General features: G+C 37.6%; 1 protein-coding gene across 2 annotated transcripts in view; it reads right to left on the minus strand.

Annotated features, from left to right (window-relative positions):
- Window positions 1-17,139, minus strand: part of STX17 (syntaxin 17) — a 21,058-nt gene extending 3,919 nt beyond the window's left edge. The window contains exons 1-5 of one of the 2 annotated variants that reach the window (XM_031055680.1): window positions 16,963-17,139; window positions 12,818-12,883; window positions 6,502-6,718; window positions 1,301-1,419; window positions 1,167-1,217 (exon numbers count right to left, since the gene is read on the minus strand). In XM_031055680.1, coding sequence (XP_030911540.1) covers window positions 1,167-1,217; window positions 1,301-1,419; window positions 6,502-6,718; window positions 12,818-12,883; window positions 16,963-17,115 — 606 coding nt within the window. In that variant the 5' untranslated portion in view covers window positions 17,116-17,139. Of the gene's footprint in view, window positions 1-1,166; window positions 1,218-1,300; window positions 1,420-6,501; window positions 6,722-12,817; window positions 12,884-16,962 lie in introns of both variants that reach the window. The other variant, XM_005419340.3, reaches the window with a different exon arrangement.
- Window positions 17,140-20,592: the final 3,453 nt, after the last annotated feature.

Consider the following 20,592-nt stretch of genomic DNA (forward strand, 5'->3'; position numbering starts at 1 on the left):
TTTATAAGATCAGTACTAACTCCAATATACAAAGCTGCATCAAAAAATCTAAGAAGTATTTAATTACGACATTACAGAACAATGACTTCAGATATAGTGACAGCACAGAAAATACACTTGATGTTGCTCTGTATTTTACTGTTTGATTTTACAAAAACATTTCATCCTTTCTCCAAATGCAGTCAGTCAGGTTCCCCTGCAGTCTCTCTCAGGGAACACTGGAACAGAAGATAAAGGGGTTTGTTTTTTCTTATTCTAATCTATGCAGGCTGTTTTATGTCACAAAATAATGAGATGGCTGATGTTCAGCTTAAAATAAAAGGCATTCTGAACTTTTTGCCTCTTTCTAAGTCAGAAACTGCTGAGTACACCAGCTCTGGTATTCATCTACAATGCAGTCCACCCACCTTAAATGCTTGCTGTTATATCTAATGATGGTTAAGTGGAAAATCCAGTAAGTCCTGGGAACAGGACCTCTTCCTCTAACCTTCAGAATACTGCATGAACATTTTTGCAGTTCCTCTCCAGTCTAATGGTTCTTGCTTGGGTATTTTTGTGTAGATGAAGCAGCACATACTCAGCAGAAAAGATAAAAGCTAGGTTATTTATCCCTACTAACCCAATAGCAAGGAGATTAAGAACTCTCCTAGGAGATGAGAACTGTGCGTTTAAATTCCCTATGGCACAGGAAGAACTAACGTTGAGAACCGACATTTTGGCAATGCGGTGAGAGCAGAGAAAGGGCATGATAACAGTGAGGATTTTTCTAGCACTCCTGATTAAGTGAGAAAAGATACCTGACAAACATATACCCTGTGCAGTAAGAGCTGTCACCACCATTACAATTAGAAATTGTAAAAACTAATAGGACCTGGGTAGAAGTCTGCAATCAACACAGCAAAGCTTCTGCTGAGGTTCAGCTTGTGGCCATGTGCACTGGCAGGAACATCGTAGCTGCTCCAGTGACATGAATTTGGGAGCAACTCCCAGCACCAGTGCTGAAAGAGGAGACTGTTACCTCCTCACAGTGTCACCTTGGCAGAGCCTGAATCACAGGAGAGATACACCCTCAGCTTTTTGTCCCCACCCAACCCCACCTAGGAGTTACCCATGCACCCTGTTTTTGTAGGAGACTCTGTAGGACAGAATGCAGAATTAATACTTACACAGACTAAGAGAGAAAACTCAGTCACCAACTGGCTGAGCTCAACCAAGTCCTGCAAATAAAAAAAAAATGTTAGTCTGTGATAGTTGCTAAAACAAAGAGCACCAACATGGCAAGGAGGGAGTTCCAACATACCCCTTCTAAACTTTCCCAGGACTCAGCTGCATTTTCTTCCTGAGGTATTTCCGGAAGGCGGGAGTAGATCTGGATCAAACTTTGGGAGCCATCCTTCACTTCTGTGTTATATAAAGTTTCTGAATGAGAAACATGATGTTTATAAATAAATGCACTGGACCAGGATGGCAGGTGGTGTGCAGAATTTCTGACTCCTGAAGTTTCTCAAGGGTAACCTAATACTTAAACTAATTCAAGCCAAGCAACAGCCCCAAAAATGATCATACAGGGAGATGCCTTACAGCACTACACAGTTTCTTAAAAGGATGTTATTGACAAAGAAATAGATTCATTTTTATCAGCACATTTCCACAACCAGTCCTGAAATGATACTAAATTATACTCCTGAATTCAAGGTAATTTAATTCATTTTGTATCGATCAGGCTGAGAAAACTGGGCTTGGGACAAAAACTTTTCATTTACGTACGACACATAAAAACACTGTGCTCCCAAAACTGAACAGACAGTTACTCATTTTATGATTGATTATCATGCTATTGGTTTGATTTTCAGACATTGAGAACTAAAATATGCTGAAGGAAAAAGCTTTCAAAGCAAAAGCAGTGAAACCCAAGTAATGTGGTACCCAGCATTCCATGCTGGATCATTTGGGTAAATGGTACTGTGAGGATGGCAGACATTTGCAGCTCAGTGCTGTACATGAGATATTCTCAAGTATGTTCCTCCCTAAGTCACCTGGACTGAATGCAGAAGGCATTTGGACAAAGTATGGTGTTAAAAACGGGGAATGACAGACAGCGAGTGGCACTGGGGAGAGCAGAGACATGAATGGGCTCACACAGCCCTCTTCCAGTCAGAGCCCGCTCCAGAGCCACTGCAGAGGTCATGGACATGCCTGTAATTGCAGACAACAAAGTGAGTGGCGATAGAGAAAAGTAACAAACAAGTCTGGCTTGTTTGAGGATTGAGGAAGAGCTTGGGGGTCTGAAAGGCAGACTGTAGAAGGTGTACATGTAAACACAGTGCAAAGATCATCTCAATTCCAACAACTTCAATTTCTGAAGGGAGATGACTCCTTCAGCAGTACACTGGTGTTTGCTTCCTTGGGAAGGCGGTCCCAAGAGAAAGCTTATTATGGAGAAGGCTGGTTAGATACATCTAACAATACTAAAATGTAAATATTGTATTAAAATCTTTAGATACAACGATTGTGCCAAGGTACGACAATAATATTATATAACTGTTACAACAACAGATATGTCCAATGGAAAACAAATAAATATAATCATATTCTTAAAAAAAATCAGTGCATGCTTATTCATGGAATTAATTTAAGATAAAATAAAAATGATACATTTTCATAACATTTGTCCATTTCTCAACATTTTTATCCCAATATCTCAAAACAGATGAAGGACCCAATCTTCCTACTCTCAGCTCAGCAGAAGTCTAACATGAATGAAATTGATATTTAGATATAATTACTAAGTGAGCAGAGTAACAAGAATGCACTAAGTGATTCAGGGGCTTGACTTGGGCTTGTTTTTCTTTTTAAGTATTTCTACCCCTTTTCCTTTAAGAATCCAGACACGGAAGGCACTTCATGTTCTACAATCATCACCTGTTCTTCCTGAACATATTTTTGATTAATAACCTCAGATTAATTTAGGTTGTATACTCAGTTCTAAAATATTCCTTTCCCTTTTTCAATATAATTAATTATATATCCAAGCGTGTGCATGTTCTGGGAAAACTGTTCTGCCACATACTCTGACATTTATCACAGGTTCTGAGGGTTTTATTTCATTTCAATCCTACACAATCCTATTTCAAAATCAAGTTTCTTCTGCCCAGAAAGGTGTACTCTTCCCTAATCAACCATATGCATGCTAAGTTGGTTAAAATTAAAGTATTTATAATTCAAAAGCAAAATAAAAATCTCACTAAGCAAGGCTGCCTCCTCCCAAGACCTTGCTCTGCTCTGTTCCTAACAATCTCCGCCGACCTACTGTAGAAAAGCATATCCTTGAAAGTGTTGTAAAACCAAGGTTTTGCATGACACACATTCCAGAGAAATTAAAAATGTAAGTAGGTTTACATGTTATCATTTTGTAGTAACTAAAAATCAGTGAGAAAAAATTCTGCATGAAAATTCTTCATTCACTTTAAGCTAAAGAACAGGAAGGGTAGGAGGTGGTCACATTTGGGCTGAAAGTATGAGTAAGAAATTTATATTCACTACTTCACTTTTTATCAAGTCTAACCAATTTCAATAGAATTGAGAATGGAAGTGACTCTACCAGTTCATTTATACAGCATCTCCACAGAAATACAATAATACAAAACACCTCTGCAGATTTCACAGAGGAGCCTTACACCTCATTACACTCGAGATAAAAATCTAATGCTCTGGAAGATCCAATATGTTGCTTAAAAGATTTTAGTAATTTTAAGAGTAGAGTCTCACCTTTTGTTAATATTTGTTTAATATGCAATTAAATTCCATTTCTATTGGCTCTCAGTTGAGGATGGTGAATGGGGGAAGGGACTGTATCATATCACTGACATGCCTTCTAAATGGGAGATTTGAATTTGTAAACTCCTTCCTTCTCTACCAGATGGGAAGCAACATGCTACAAAGAACGGGCATGTATTGAACTTCCTTTGATTAAGATCAACAGCCAAGATTTGCTTTCAGGACTGCAGCCTCTAAGCACAAAAGAATAGGCAATACACTGTGTCTGGGTTAGCAATTCAACAGGGCTGCTTGTGCAGGCAGGCAAACTTGAAAAAAAACCTGTTTAATTGTATTTAGTTGTCTGCCTGTCTGTTTCACTTTAAATGGGGGGGATTATTTCCACATTCCTGAGCAGACTTGCAAATGCCTCTCATTCCAGTAATATTTTTTCTGTTCTTCTCATCTTCATCATTCTAATAAATTTATTTGTCCTTCTGAAGTGCTGTTATACTCAATATCCTCTGTAGTTCAAAGGTATTTCAGATTTCAGAAATAGTCTCGTTCTTTGAAATTAAACTCTAGTTTCCATTTGCTACCTATGTAATTGTGTAAAAAAGAGAAGCAGTAAGCCAGGATGAAGCCTTTCCAATGAAATATTGGAGTGTACTGAGAACAACTGCAGAAAGTCACCAACAGAAGAGGTATCTTAAATTTAGCTCTGATCATAACAGAGAAGAGTGCACAAAGACTGAAAGTAATGGCTAATAAATATGAAGGGAATCACTGAATATTGAAGACAATGAGCTCTCCACAAAGGAGGTGTCAACAAATTGGGTAAAATTATTAATAGAACTTATTTGGAAGAAGTTCCTAAAAGATAAAGAACTGCAGAACTGCTGGCAGACACTAAAAACAGGCTGTGCTGAAGAGGACATCAAATTGTCCTGATGCAGAGGAAGAAGTTTATGGTTTCAGCAAGAGCTCTTCAATGCCCTGGATGTCAAGAATTTGACATACAATATGAGTACAAGTTAAAATATAAGCATGGAAAGTTAATATCAGGAAGACCAGGGCATAAATATATTGCAATTACCAAGAGGCATAAATGGTAGCAAAGAAGTTCCTGTGAATGTTTTTGAAGTTAGAGGAAGACCAAGGATGTGGGAGTGCATTTAAATAAGAAAGAAAGAGAGAGGCTGAAACACAAAGAAAACAGGTTAAAAATATTTGGATGAGCTAGGCCTATTTGGGGTCTGAAGGTTTGATGAAACTCTAGAGCATTTTTAAGAAACAGCCTTTGAAATGTCAAGTATATTTTTGGGAACTTGAATAAGGTGGTCGCAGAAGACTGCAAGAGAAGAGACTTTGAAATCCATGAAGATATTAGAACAAGCTACTGAAAAACTAACTGCAACATGTTGAAAGTGTTGAAGAGGTCGAGATTTTTATGTCAGAAGCCAACTTAGTCTATTCTGCAGTCCTTGTAAGAGAGAAGTTTTTTACAATGGGGGTGGTGAGGCACTGGCACAGGCTGCCCAGAGAAGCTGTGGATGCCCCCATCCCTGGAAGAGTTCAAGGCCAGGCTGGATCTGAGAAGCCTGGTCTGTTGGAGGTGTCCCTGTCCATGGCAGGAAGCTTGGATCTAGATGATGGTCCAAGGGCCCCTTCTAATCCAAGGAGTTCTGTGACTGTGTGTGATTTATCTCCATGTTCACAAGGTTTTCTGATACTACTGCACATGACATTCTTGAAAGCAAACCTGGTTGTCAATTCTCCTTTTCTCCCTGCTCAACCACGAGGCACATTGGCTTGTTAATCCCACTTGAAAAGAGTTCTTGTAGTTCTGCATGCAGCAACAAGAATGGCCATGAAATCAAATCTGACAGCAGGTTCTTCTACAGTGCTACTGCCTGAGAATGCTCTTTCAATTTTAGGACACATGAAATGCTCAGATCATTTTAAGTAATACTGCTACTGCAGCAATCTAATTACAGATATGGGAAGGGTTATTCCTGATGGAACCAACCTTCTCACAGATCATCAGGAGAGAGCACTGGCCAGCACCAGCGCATAACAGAGACTTCTCCTGAAGAATGGTAGAGCAAAGATCAAAAGACATTTTATACAGAAAGAAGGGAAGACCAGCAAACATATCTGATTTCTAGCATGTCATAGTGTGTTTCCAAAATCTTTTATTGAAATGGATTTACACTCCTTTCTTGTCAGTTATCAAGTTAAAATGTTAAAGGAAGAGATGTTCTTCCTTACCTAGGAACTTGCTTCTCTTTTTCCATATATTTCATCAATGCTGTATTACACTGTCCGTCATATAAAAATCTCCCGGTATTTCTTCACTAATTCATTGAAAATGGCCAAAATTATTACTTGCACACGATCAAGTGATTTGCAGGGGGGACAAAAGAAGCCAAGCTACCTTGAAACATAAATGAGAGTATTCTGCTTCCTATGAACAGTCCACTATTTCAAGATCCAGGGGTCCAGGACCTTTGTCACAGAAGGCCATAGATATTTAATTTTTTAAGATACTAAGCATTTTCTGCTTATCAAAATTCAGTCACAGGGCTGGTAAAAGTGTGGTGTAAGGAAAGAAATCTACTTCTTCATTAACAATACTCTTCAACTGAAATCTTATTTGTTTACTTCATTTATATCTGGTCAGAGAAATTGCATACTGGATACAACGACAGAGATACAATAAATACAGAAATTAAATTCTACTACCTTCTCCTAGAGTTGCAGATCTGGTTAAAGAGGCATCATCCTGTCCTTTGAGTTGCCTTTTAAGTTCTTCTGCAGATTCAGAATGCAGCTGCAGGAAGTCTTTAATGGCAACTGAAGCTTCCTCTTTAATGGGATTTATCATTCTCTGCAGAACTGCGATGTCTTCCTGCCGCACTCGCAAACACAGCTTCTCCATCTCTCTCATGTTGGCACGGAGCTGCTGCAAGAGCATTAAGAGTTATGTTGTAGCTTACTGTGTGAAAACACCAGACACCCTCAGTGCCTGGGAAGCACCTATCATCTTTATAATCAAGGGAGAAACATTTTTCAAGCCATCACCACCAATAGTTTGATTTTTCTGGCTGTCACTTTTGTACTTCATCCACTTCTCCAAGTCAGTTTGTTTTATTTTGGGTTTCAATTAAAGTATTTAACTAATTAATTCATTGTGTAACCACTGAAGTTGTTTCTGTTTCTATGGTCAATTTAGGTCTTTGCCAAAATATTTACACAAGTTGCAACAAGTTGCAATAATATCTGAGTAAAGTAAGTTCAGCGCTTCTCAAAATTTACTTTTTTTATAATAATAAGTGACTATGGTGATCAAAAGACCTCAGGATATATTCATTCATAACCCTCAACTATACTAAAACTTTCATTTTGTGAAGACAACTTCAGGGACAAAGGAGAAGGATTACTTTTTTCTTTTATTTTTTTTTCAGATGAACAACAAATACATTTGTTTGACTGGAATATCAAATTTAATAAAACATGTAAATACTTCTTTAGTTACAAGCCTTCTGAGGAGATAAAACTGTTCACAACTAGCATGAACTGTATGTGTATAGGCCTTTCACATGAGATAAATTTCTTTCTGCATTAAAAATAAAGGGGCTTTTAATTGCCTGGGCTTTAAAAATACATACAAATTTTCTTTTCCTACAAATAAAAAGACGAAATTTACAGTTTAAATTACACCACTTACTGTTTTAGGACAGAGTTTTCATCTATTTATAAAAAATACTAATAAAATATATTCTCTGCATTACTTTACAGTGACACAACAAATTCTATTCTTTGTCACATTATCTACCAATTAATTTGAATACTCTTCTCACAACAGAGCACGAGAATGGACTGACACCAATGAGTGGTTAGAAATAGAAAAGTTTTCTTCCAGAATACAAACCAGGTACAGCCTCAGAGAGGTAAAATTGACTATCTGGAAAAGCAAGATCTAGATGGAACTAACTTTATTTAAATACACTACTGGAATTGATTGCTTTTAGTATTTATAAAAAAAGAGTAGAAAATATAATTAGAGAAGAAGGAAGGAAATTATTCAACAACCTGTTGCACAAACTTCCAAAGAAAGAACTATTGATTTGTTAAAATCATGTGGCAACTTACTAAGATTAGATTAGATTATACTGTATGCTCAAATTAAGAGTACTATTAGCCAAATTAGACTGCATTATTCAAGACTAACCTCAGGTAAAACCACTGATTGACAATTAAAAGAAAGAGAGATTAAAAAAAAACCAGCTGTGGAAGACACTAAGCTGAATTAGAAACATAGTAGCGAGTAACTTTCCTCATCCATTCCTCATCTCAGTCTACCTCCTGCTTCCTGGTATCTTCCCCCCATGGTGTGCCCCTATGCACCCAGAAAAGGAGAATGTCACCACTTTCATAGTGCACCATGTGCCAAAATTCTTGGTTTACAGAATCTTGGAATTTCATTGAAGTAACAAAATGGGACCATCAAAACACAACACTCAATCATCTAATTTCTACAACTATACGCAAGGGACTGAGGTTGATAGTGCTGTTTTATTTCAGTAAAAAAAAATTATTACTATTATCCTGTCTTTGGCAACAATGGAGATAAAAAAAAAAGACATGTCAAACAAACAAAAACTAGTGAAACAGTGACAACAGTGAGTTTGGGGTGAGATAACAATGGTTCCACAGCAGCTTCTTTTTCTTTTAAAGAAAAAAGAGAATTTTGCAGTTGAAACTGAGTTAAAATGCAGTTCTTCTTGGGATCTGTACCATGGCAGCTGCTGCTGGGGCAAATTACAAGTTTGTGCAGTGGCCAACACAACACAACACAACTGGCTGATGGGAGTTTGCACAGATCCTGAACAGAAGCTTAAAGAAGTATGAAGTGCTCACCCTAAGGAATGGTTAAACCAGATCCTCACTCCCATTGCTCATTATTACCTTGCTAATCAGAGAGAAATATTTCTGAGCAAGAAGATGGAGGAATCAGATGATGATATTAGCCTATTTAGTGAAATTTAATTTTAGTAGCTCTTCCTTTGTGGTTTTGAAGGGAGGACTTGTGTTCCACTTACTGTCAATTAAACAGAAGGTGAATGGATTCAGCCTAGCAGGAAAGTTCAGCCCTGCTGTGAGGAGACACATCCCAGGAGCTCACCAGGGTGTAACATCACAAATGTTATAGATATGTAAATGACTGTGACTTCTCATAATAATTTAAATGGCACTGAGTTTAATTTCTAGGTAGAGCATGAAAGTGTATCACTTCCATCTCAACTGTTTGCACTTTTAAAACCAAGATTATTTAGTGAGGAAGGGTAATACAAAATTCTCTTTTCATTTGTGAAGACTTCTGAGTTTTGCACTCTCCAAATTCAACCCAAAAGACACAGAATTTTTCTTTATAACAATTCAATTTTGGTCCATTAACTTCCAAAATCAAACACCAATCTTTGTTTCAAATGGCTTTCTCACAAAAACTGTAGGAAAATAGAACTGGTGAAAATCTTGGGAAGTTATGCCTTCAATGCATGATCCACTGTCCCTATATTATTTCTGTCAGTTGTTTATCTAATCTGGTCTTAAAAGGACTTCTGCATGAAGAGCTACAACATTCTTCATACCTCACGGCCAGAATTCAGTATACTGTAGCATTTCCTTATGTCTAACAGAAATCTCTCTGGCCTCAGCTTAAACCAGGTATTTCTAACCCTCTCTGTGCAAAATAGGGAAAGACAAGCTCTGTCCTCTTTGCAACCATCCTCTCCCCGTTTGCAGACAGGCAGCACAATGCCTTTGGACACTCTTTGGGCAAAATAAGGGATTTGTTGATCTTAACCGAAGTGCTGTTTTCTCAATTTCTGACTGCATTCACTGGTCTCTCCTTATTCACTTCAGGCCTTCCTTGGAAGTGTGGTGCCCAAACTGCACAGACTATTCTACCTGGGATCCTTCTACTGCTGACTGAAGAGATTGTAGGAGAGACCACACTGACTGCCCTCCTGTGTATATAACTCACTAAGTTATCTGGCTTTTTTGAACCACTACCACACAATCAGTTCACTATTCCTCTACTCCATGTCCCTCAAGTCTTAAAAAATTATTGGCCTAGGTCAAAGGAACTCTGAGTTTAAGGATATCTTTACCCAGCAGATGGCCACAGGCTGCAATAATGACCTGATTTTACATGATCCTTCACTGATACCACAAAGATTCTCCTGTAGAAATAAAGTTTTCTACACTGTTCCTCATGCCCTCACAGCATATCTACACAGTATGCCAGAGAGGTACTTGAAGATCATTTTAGAAATGTTACCAAAGACCTGAGCCATGCAAGACCTTGAGCCAACAACCTGAGCTTTGAAGATTTATGCAAAAAAATCAGAAACCATCTTTAACTTGTAAACAATTTTCAGCTGAACTAGAAACCATAAAAGTGAAAAAGAAAAAATAGATTAATATTTTTCAAGCAGCTTTCCAGGTTAGAGTAATACAGAGACTATGTCAGCCTAAATATGTTTTGCAGAACAGAGTCTCTTTTTGTGGGCTGAATATAGACTAAAGCCAGACTGTTCATCCACTGCATTTTTCCTTTTTTTTTGGTTTAATACCTTATTTCCTCTCTAGTACCTGCAGCATTTCCCTTCCTCTCACCACCAAAATGATCAGGGCCGTCCTTAGATGTTACAACAAAATACTGCCATTTCATTGAAATTAGCCTAAACCTTGCAGTAATTAACTAATTGCATGGTACAGTCAGCATGTATGTAGACAAAGCCTAGAAAAATGCAAATTCAATCAGGCTCTAACATTTTAAGTCCACAGACTGTCCCTAAAAATGAAAATATACAAGAGCATGTTCAGAAAAACTAATACATGATACACAAGAGCTATTTTCTCAATATTTTTGAAAGGGTCTCTTCATGCCCTGTGCAAGATTTATCTGTTTTCTTCACCTTCCTTTATAGAAGTTTTTAATATGTCACCCAGTCACTTGAAAGCAGAGCAACAGATTTACACTCATCTATACTTCTATTATAATTTTGACCATCATCAAAATTACAACAGAAGTAATTATTCTGGGTAAATTGAAAATTCAGGAAAATGGCTAATTATGTGCACATGGATTAAATGTAGAATGGCTGTGCATATATTTGTCTAAAACCTGTGGCGGATGCCTTGGGTCAATATTGACTTAGGGATTCCTAATGTATTTTTACAACATCTAATTTTGAGAGCAAAGTGTGTGCTGCAGAGAACATTTGGTATCACAATAATTAATCTGATTTCTTTGCAAACAAACAGATCACAAGTCCATCAGTAAACATTTAAACAGCTTACGGCAAACACATTCTACATGTCATATAATTTATTATCAACTACTCCAGACTCCTAACTATTTAATTAAAACAAAGAGCCAGTCTGCTCTTCTTGCATGGACCCAGATACTTATTCTGCTCTCTGGGTATCAGAATGTGAACCACTTCAATGCATCTAGATCTGTATCAGAGCTAGAAGCAATAAACATTAAATAAAACCTAAGAAAATTTACTTTGACTGAAAGTAAAAACAGCAAGCTTTAAATTCAAGACAAATACAAATGTTTCTAGAGAAATATAAGCAGTTTTCTTATTAAAGCACTTAAAATATCTAAAAATAACATCTCCAACATATTTATTTTTTCTCTAACTATTGATGGATTTTTGTCTTGCTAAAGAAATGATACTGGTAATTTAAAGTTACAAGAGAAGCCTTTCCCACAACTCAGATGTGAAAACAGATTAGAGAACAGACCTAACCAAACACATGCTTACTACACCACATCTGTTAAAATGCCATTTTTTTAACAGAACTTCCACCTGTGGAAGGCTCTTTGAATATGAAGAAAAAAATTCTGTATTAAAATTTCAAATGTACTCGGTGAAAAATCAAAATACACACTCAAACCTCCAATGAGCAGGAATATTAACTGGATTTCATGTGTCACTTCATATCATCTACACTAAACAAAAAGCTCACTATTCCTTAGAAAAGACATGTAACTCCAGCTCTGCCTACCATCTAATTCTGTTGTTCAATCAAGATTAAGTTCTTTTTTCTGAAGTGAGCTGGTTTTGGTGGTGGTTTTTTTCATTTTTAGTTTGTTCTAATTTCCCACAAGAGTCAGTAAGACACCAAAGCAAACATGAGAATTCACAGTATTAAAACTGTGAGCAATGGTTTAAGATTCTGCCACCTGTGCTGGCAAATCCTGCTTGTCCATGTGCAGTGTAGGTCACTTACAGTAGCAAAGACAGGTCCCTCCTTTGAACAACACCTGTGAAACCAACACAAGGTGCTACTCCTGGCCACCACATGTCCGTCCCCAGAATACTGGCATGCAGCTGTTACAGCCACCAGATGCTACATCTGCCTCAGCAAACTTTGTGCTGCAGATGTGGTCCTTGTGTTCTTCTGTACTGATAGTATAGCACACACTCTGTGTGCTATAGAGCTGATGTTTGGCTGAGTTTCTGCATAATTTTCATCAGGACATTATGTATTTTTAGAAACAGTGTATAGTTCCCTGTTTGCTGAATTATGGATGACCATGGGTGAAGTCACAGAGATGATGCCCGTGCTGACAAATGTGCTGGTATTTCCTCCCATGATGATATCATGTACCTAACAACAGATGTGCACACCAAACTAGTAGTCCAGATGTTCTCTATGTCTGAAATCATGCGTTGAAATTTGCAGTATCCCTTATTGAAAGAACTGTCTTCTAATTTAATAATGTAAGAGGAAAGTTTGCAAAAGATCACAGTCTCCTAACTTTTGCTTTTTCAAGAATATGGAAACATTTCTGACCATATTTGCCTCATAGGACACAATTAGGAAATTCCTAACTTTTAAATGAAGTGAAACTGTGTGGTTGCTTGTCAAACCCATCTGTCAAGTGTATGTCTCTCTGAAGGTCCATCCCTGAGGTGACCAGAACTGTGTCTGTAATTCAACCCCATCAGCAGCACAGCCATTTTCATATCCTTACCTGAACCGTTCGTCCTGCGTTGATGTGCTCTTCATGCAGTCTGTCCCAGAGCCTGCATCTCTGATACTAAAACAGAAGAAAATGACTCCTTAGAATTGCTATTTTTACCAACTGGCTAGGCAGAAAAAAAGCCACCTTTGGTAAATGATCACTTTAATTTTCCAAAACTGAAAGTAAAGAAGTTGAGTCATAAACAGCTCCACTGCAAAATTAGAGAGATAAATAGCAATGTATTTTGTGAAAAAATTTGTACAATGTATTTTACTGAATTACAGACAACCAGGGTTTCAGTATCAGTTTTTAACATCCAAGTGATATTGCATCCTGACACCGCTGTGGCATAAATCACTTGGTGGGCAGTAGAAGAAATGGCAGAAGAAGGAGAAAGGAGTGGAATAGTGGATAAATAGTACTGGTCATACAGGACAACAAGGTATCTGATACTATTGACAAAGAAAATGGTATTCATTACACAATGCTGCTGTCTACATTTACACTGAACATTTTTATAGTTACAAACACAGCCACAAGAACCATCAGGCCAGATCTGGCACCTCCATGAGGCTCCACTAACCTTAGTGGGAAACTATCCATACAGTACTTCCCATGGGACAAAGACCAGACTAACCATTACATAAGCAGAAAGCAAGTTTGGCAAAAGAACTGCATATTATCACATATCAACCTTTCCATCAATCAAACAAATCAGTGCCTGCTACAGGCAGTTGACACAAATAATATAGAGACTTTAGCATAAAAGAGTAATAAAGTAATAGAAGTAGAAGCTGTGACTGTTGTGTGCTGAAACTATCAAAGAATGTGTTTAAAACATTAGACAATATTAGAATATTTATTTAATTATTTAGATAACAAGGCAAAATATTTACCATGATTTTCAAGGTATTTTTATGTAAAGTTTAATTCCTCAATTTCTTAATAACCTTTGTTACCAATAAAAAACTTTATCTACAGCCTCTATATTTCCATAATTATTTTTATCATTTTAGATGCACAGCAATAAGGATCATAAGTTACTCAGCTTCCTAAAATACAAGGAGAAATCTAAAGTTAATTACTTATTTTCAGAGCAAAAAGTTCTTTCATGTTAGGACTTTGTAGTGCTATGGAAGATAAAAGGTTTAGTGTTCAACAAAGTCAGATTAACATCATTCTTCCAGGAAACTGAATAATAATAACCTCAGAATAAATTGCTATGCCATTAAAATTACTGCCAGTGTTCTTTAAAATAAAATGGACAGAAAGCCCTGTATCAACAGTAGCTCTTCCAATTTAGTCACCTCTCAAAGAGTACTGGAACAGGAATTTCTGAGGTTCTAGGGAAAAATCACCTATTTCATTTCAGCTGACTGTAACACATTGTCCAGACAACTAATAATAAAAAAATCCTGTTATCCAGTTAAGAAAAATTCCTCAGGAAACCTTTACTGCTCTTCATAATTTCTTCTAGAGACGTTCAGCACATTCATCTGCTTAATATAGTTTTATTACTTTGCCCCAAAATTCAGAGTATGCTAGTGACGAGCCCAAAGAATCCAATGACTTAACACACTGACATTCACAGAGTCAGAGAATTCCTCCTTGTGGACTTCTCCTTGTCATGCCACACAAAGTATGCCACACTCCTGGACAGTGTTCACTCTGGGGCCTCAAGGATAGTACAGCTTGAGAAGAGATGGTATTGACATTATTTATTGTGGAATTTGGGGCTGTTCAGCCATGAAAACAGAAGGTTGCGTGGACACCCCACTGCAACCCTCCAGTATTTGAAGGGGGCCTACCAGAAAGCCAGAGAAGGAAACTTCATCAGGAGCTGTAGTGATAGGCCAAGGAGCAATGGGCACAAATTGCAAGAGGGGAAATTTAGGTTAGAGATAATGAAGGAATTTTTTACTCTGAATGTGGTGAGACACAGGTTGCCCGGGGCGGTAGTGGATGCCTCATCCCTGGCAGTGTTCAAAGCCGGTTTGGGTAAAGCCTTGAGCCTAGTGGAAAGTGCTCCTGCCCATGGCAGGGGGGCTGGGACTAGATGACCTCTAAGGTCCATTCCAACCCTTTAACATTCTATGATGTTATCCTGAACAAATCTGTGTAAAACTAAGAGAGATCCAGAAGTAAAAACAGCTATGGAATCCTAATCTTTTATGTCAGGTCCAGAGGAGAGTGACAAAAATGGTCCAAGGGGTGGAACAGCTCTCCTGTGAAGAAAGGCTGAGAAAGTTGGGATTGTTCAGCTTGGAGAAGAGAAGGCTCTTGAGAGACCCCATTGCAGCCTTTCCATAAAGAAAGAGGGCTTAGGAGAAAGACAAAGACTTTTTACCAAAGCCTGTAGTGACTGCATAAGGGGCAATGCTTTTAAATGTTTAGAGGGTAAGTTGAGACTAGACATAAGAAATTTTTCTCTGATGGAGGTGGTGAGGAACTAGAACAAATTGCCCAGAGAAGTTGTGAATGCCCCAGCCCTGGAAGCCTAGGTTGAATGGGGCTTTGAGCAACCTGATGTAATGAAATGTGTTCCCACCCCATGGCATGGGGGTTGGACTCAATGATCTTTAAAGTTTCTCTTCCAACCCAAATCACTCTATAGTCCCATATTTCTGTGCTATTTAATCATAATTGTGCTACAGCCAAATAGTTTGTATTACACAACAAAAATATAAAACATTAGGTTACTCTCAGACACTCCATCTCTTTTGCTCTATGAACATTCTCTTGAGAGCCCTTTTTAGAAAGAAACTTCCATGCTTCTGCTTTGGATCCCTTCCACCTCTCCCTGAAAATATCCAGTGGACACGGAGAGAACTCATAAGTTTGTCATACTATCTCCTGCTAAAAGCTCTTCAATAAATGCGTTACACAAACATCCATACTCGGATAAGACTGCAGGAAGACTCAGATACACTCATTTCTCATTTTGTGTCACCTTGACATATATTCCCACCACAACAATGGTCCCCAGCCAAAGGTAAAAAGTGTTTCACACAACATCCTTTAAAACAGGTACAAGAAATTAAATTGAAACAATGAAATGAATGGTACAATGAAATGAAATTGAAAAATTGAATTAATTTTTTCTCTCTTGAAAACAAGAGAGAAAGAGTATCTTACAGCACTTTTTTTTTGAAAGGATTGTTGCATATCACTAACAAAGTCTAGGGCAGTAAGCCAAACAAAATCTCTACCTTTTTGTACTACCAAGTACAGGAAGTGTAGTACCAATGTACTACCAAGTCAATTGCTGTTATCTAACAGAGACTTAGAGACATCTGTACCTCTTTTGGATACACATACATTTTATTCCCTCTTGGAGTGAAAGGCCATCTAATCTATAAAATGTGCTATAGAAAACAAGAATTTTCATAGGGAAAACATGGAAAGAAAGAAGAATTACAGAGAACTTATTTCTTAAGGCTACAGCTTCTAAATCTTCCAAAATGGTCATACAGAAAGTTGGACTCTCATATAGTTGAGAAGAAATGATGATGAATTTATGGTAGCCACTTCCTCTGGAAAGGTGTATTCAAGGTCAAATTTCATTATATATTGATTTTATAGTTTCTTCAAACAGTGATTTAGGAGATTAATTGTTTGGACTATCTCTGGAACCTAAGGTTTAAATCAATATTCATGAAATGAGGTTAGAGATATTGGCTTCATCATAAGTAAATAATGTTGCTGCTCTAAGCAATTGGACATAATTAGTGATTTTTGCTTAAAAGTAGCCTGTAAAATAAACAGAATCAGATTCTATAAAATTATTCTTTTACCTCTAGGGATGTTTGGTTTGCATGGCTGAAAGTTAATTTTACAAAAATTATTGAAGAGAAAATAATCATGACAGCTCACAAAAGTACTGTAACACATTCATTATGGCTAAAATTAATGTAAAAGATATAATATATGAATTATCATACAAGTATTTCAACCAAACTACTGCTAACATCAGTGTTTACTACAAATGTAAAGGCCTTTGTGCACACAATTACAAATACAGAACTTTCATCTTTAGCCAAATTTGAATCAAAGCATTTTGCAATCAACTTCTCATCAAAAACTCTACATTATCTTTCAGTGAGACTGCTTCTATGCTGCAAAAAGAACTACATTAGTAAAAAGTGAACACTAACCTTCTCAATATTTATTTGGTGTTTTCTTAACCTTTCCAAATCTGTTGGAATTGCCACTTTAATGAATTTCTGAATTGCAGGTTCGATTCGACGGATTTTAACTTTTTCCTCATCTTCAGACATCCTAAAAGCAGCTTTCAAGTCAACAGTCATCCAATATACCTTCAACAAGGTAAAAACCCCTAAAACAAAAAAAAATTAAACAAGAAAGTTAAACCTGAATCACTTTTTAAATAAATCAAAATAAGATAAATCTGTCTTTCTGATGATCACGTATCCCCCAAATTCACAACGAAGCAGTATTAATGTCTGGATGTTTGCATTTAAATGAATTGTCTCTACTTATTTGCAGGCTTTGAGGATCATTTTTCATAAAACTTAACATAACAAGAAGAAAAAAAGCAGCTAAGTAATTAAGGCAGAGTCAAATGTTTTACAGCATAATGATACATAAAAAGGTTCAGAAAAAAACTTCAAATTAGATGCTTTGATTAATCAGAATTCACATATTGCCAATTCTCATTCAGAATCATGCTAAAATCTGTAAAATATGTCCTGAAAACACACCAGAATATAATTAATTTTGGAATTCCATTTCCTGGAAATGTTAAGAGCTCCAGAATGAAGATTTGCACTCCAAATTGCATATGTTCCCTGCTGACAATGACTAAGGCATCACCGAACGAGGGGTATAAATAGGCTGCTGAAATATTTGCAGGACCAGTAGGCACATAAGCAGCCTGAATTCTGTTCCCTGCATAGTGTAAAACATAATTTTTGAGTTTTACTTCTCTAAAAGAGAGATGTGTAGTATTGAATGTAATAGCATTTATCTACAGAGCATAGGAGTAACATAAAGGAATTCCATTATGCTGAATGCACACAAGGGGAAGAGGGGAAAACATGTATGAGAAAGTTTTGTCACAAGTGTCAGTAAAAAGACATGTGCTAACTTGGTTATATGGAAGTACCTGAAGAACATCAGGTACCAAAGAACATCAGTTACCGCATCAGAAAGCTTTCCCAATTTTCCTCTTTCTGTAATAAACTGATTTAAAGTAATTAACCCAGCATATTCCTCCTGGTACAGGTGAGGCATGGCAGAACTAACAGGTTAAAAAACATTCCTGTTTTTCCCACAGCCACACATATTATCAACAGTGAAATTAGACATCACTTTTCTCACATCTGCCTAGGGTGTGAAAACGCAGAGGGAGGGTGTTGGTGTTTTTGTGAGACCTGTGATTCCTGCAGGCAGAGAGAATATGGGGGCAGACACCAGCTGATGGAACTGGGTCTTTGACTGAACTGCTCAGTGTTCAGCCCCAGCCCGCTCATGCAGGCTGCAGGGAGCACACCTACAAACCTGCTCCAAACTCAAAGCAGCCAAGTGGGAAGCATCGTCCAGCAAGAAAGGGAACGCACTTCTGGTATAGGGAGGATGATGGTTGCAAATAAAACAATGCTGCATTTTTCAGAAGAACAGAATGCTAACAGGAGACTCTCCTCCTTTGATCTATCTCAATCAACAAAGAAATTGAAAACTATGGAGTGCTGAATGCTTACTGAGAGTAGACCAGGCTAGGGGAAGTCAATCTCTAAGGTTTCAGTGACACATCTTTTCTTTTTCCAGAACTTCAAAAGGAAATTATTTCACCAACTGACTTTGCAGTCATTGCTAAATCATACCCACTTCAAATTATAAAGACACATTTGTAGTGTCTTTTACAAGTGTTCTTACAAATCCCCTTCTAACCCAAGGCATTTAATAATAACCTTCAAATAAACATGCACTGGATGGGAGACCTCACACTTTTAAGGCTGCAAAAAGAACTTTATACCTTTTGCATTGATTCACTCTTCACCATTCCAAAAACAGCAGTTTAAATGCAAGCTGATAAAAAATACATTCTATTATATCTTGGTCACTACAGTCCCTAACTTTTGAAAGAGGCACTCATAGATCACAGTTGAACTCTATTCTGAGTCTAGAACGGACTTTTTTTTTTTAATAATGTCCAAAAGATAAGAAGCATCATACTCCAAACTGCAGTACTTCCTCCTCAAACAGACATTTAATTTCCTGGCAGCTTATACACTAATCCATGAGTTTATGAGCTAGAATTAATTAAAAATTGGTTCCCTAAAGATATTTAATAGCCATGTCATGCTTTTCCTTAATATGGAATCATCTTGAAGTGTTGATGCAAATTCTTCAAATGTGTAACACAACATGAACTCACAGAAACACACAGCCCATTCTGTCTTCGAAGAAATACAGCAGAGACGAAGTTAAATTCACCATAACTTTTTCCTTAACCTTTCATGACATCTGGAGATTGATGAGAGTCAAAACTGATAGTTTAGATGACTTACAATCTGGAGCACTTTGAAAGCAGTGTTGATGCAAACAATGACTATGTGCCTTGGGTAGATGAACTGAATTCTGAATTTTGAAGACTTGGCTGCATGCAGAGCTCTGGCCAGTAATTTTCTTTTCATTAAGAATTTCCTGACAGTAAAGTAACTTCCACAACAGTGTCTACTCTAAAGACACTGCTGCCTAAAATTCACTGTGCAGCAAATTTGAAAAACTAAGAAAGAAATATAAAAACTCCTTACATTCTCATTAGGTCTCCTGATTAATTTTCTTTCAAATAATATAGTAGCTTCTGCAACAGAAATTCTAAGCCATAAATTATCAATGCAATGTCTTACTTTTTTTAATATTCATATAATATTAACATTAAATAAATAAAATTAATGTTCTGCATTTCTGCTTGTTGCTGATGCAATTTCAAGGAAATCTTGGATACTTTACATGACTTGTGTTCTCCTAAGCATGACTTTTACAACTAATTTCTGAAGTAATAATGCCTGTTCTTTCAGCAATCACAGAGTAACAGGACAGTTTAGGTTGGCAGGGATTTTCACACGCCACCCAGTACAAGCTGAATCAGATGTCGTTGCACAGACCCTCGTCCAGTAAAGTTCTAACACCTCCACGGATGGACACTCCACACTCACTAGAGCCCTCCTTCAGTGTTTGACTACTGTCCAGGCTAAAAACAAACAAATAAACCAAAACAAAACCACAACCATGAAGACCTTGTAGCTAAACCAGCTTGCGTCCAGTGCTCCTCATCCCACTGTCATGCACCTCCAAGAGCAGCCTGGCTCTACAGCTTCTACCCACAACAGCAAGACCTCCCCTTCCTTCACCTCCTCTTAAGGCTGAACAAACCCACCTCTGTTTCTCCTAGAATGCCACGTGCTCCAGCCCCCTAACCACCACAAAACTAGGGTCCTTTCCTGTAAGGCTGCTCTCCATCAAGTCTTCCCAACCTGTTCCAGGTGCACAGCTTTCTTATTGCCTCTGCTGGAATTTTTGAGGTTTCTGTCTGCCCATATCTCCAGCCCGCCAAGACCCCTCTGAGCAGCAGCCCTGTCTGGCCCATGGACCACTCTCCTCAGGCAAGTGAAAACACTGCACTCAACTTCAGCTTCTTAGGAAGGTGAATTGCCTCTGTCCTTGGATCTGAGTATCAGTAACAGAAATAACACTAACCCAGAAGTGATCAAGACTGAGATGCAGAATAACTTTCAGTCAACTAGGTAAACAAAAAAGAC

Source organism: Geospiza fortis, unplaced genomic scaffold (assembly GCF_000277835.1).
Source record: "Geospiza fortis unplaced genomic scaffold, GeoFor_1.0 scaffold206, whole genome shotgun sequence".
NCBI classification, from domain to species: Eukaryota; Metazoa; Chordata; class Aves; order Passeriformes; family Thraupidae; genus Geospiza; species Geospiza fortis.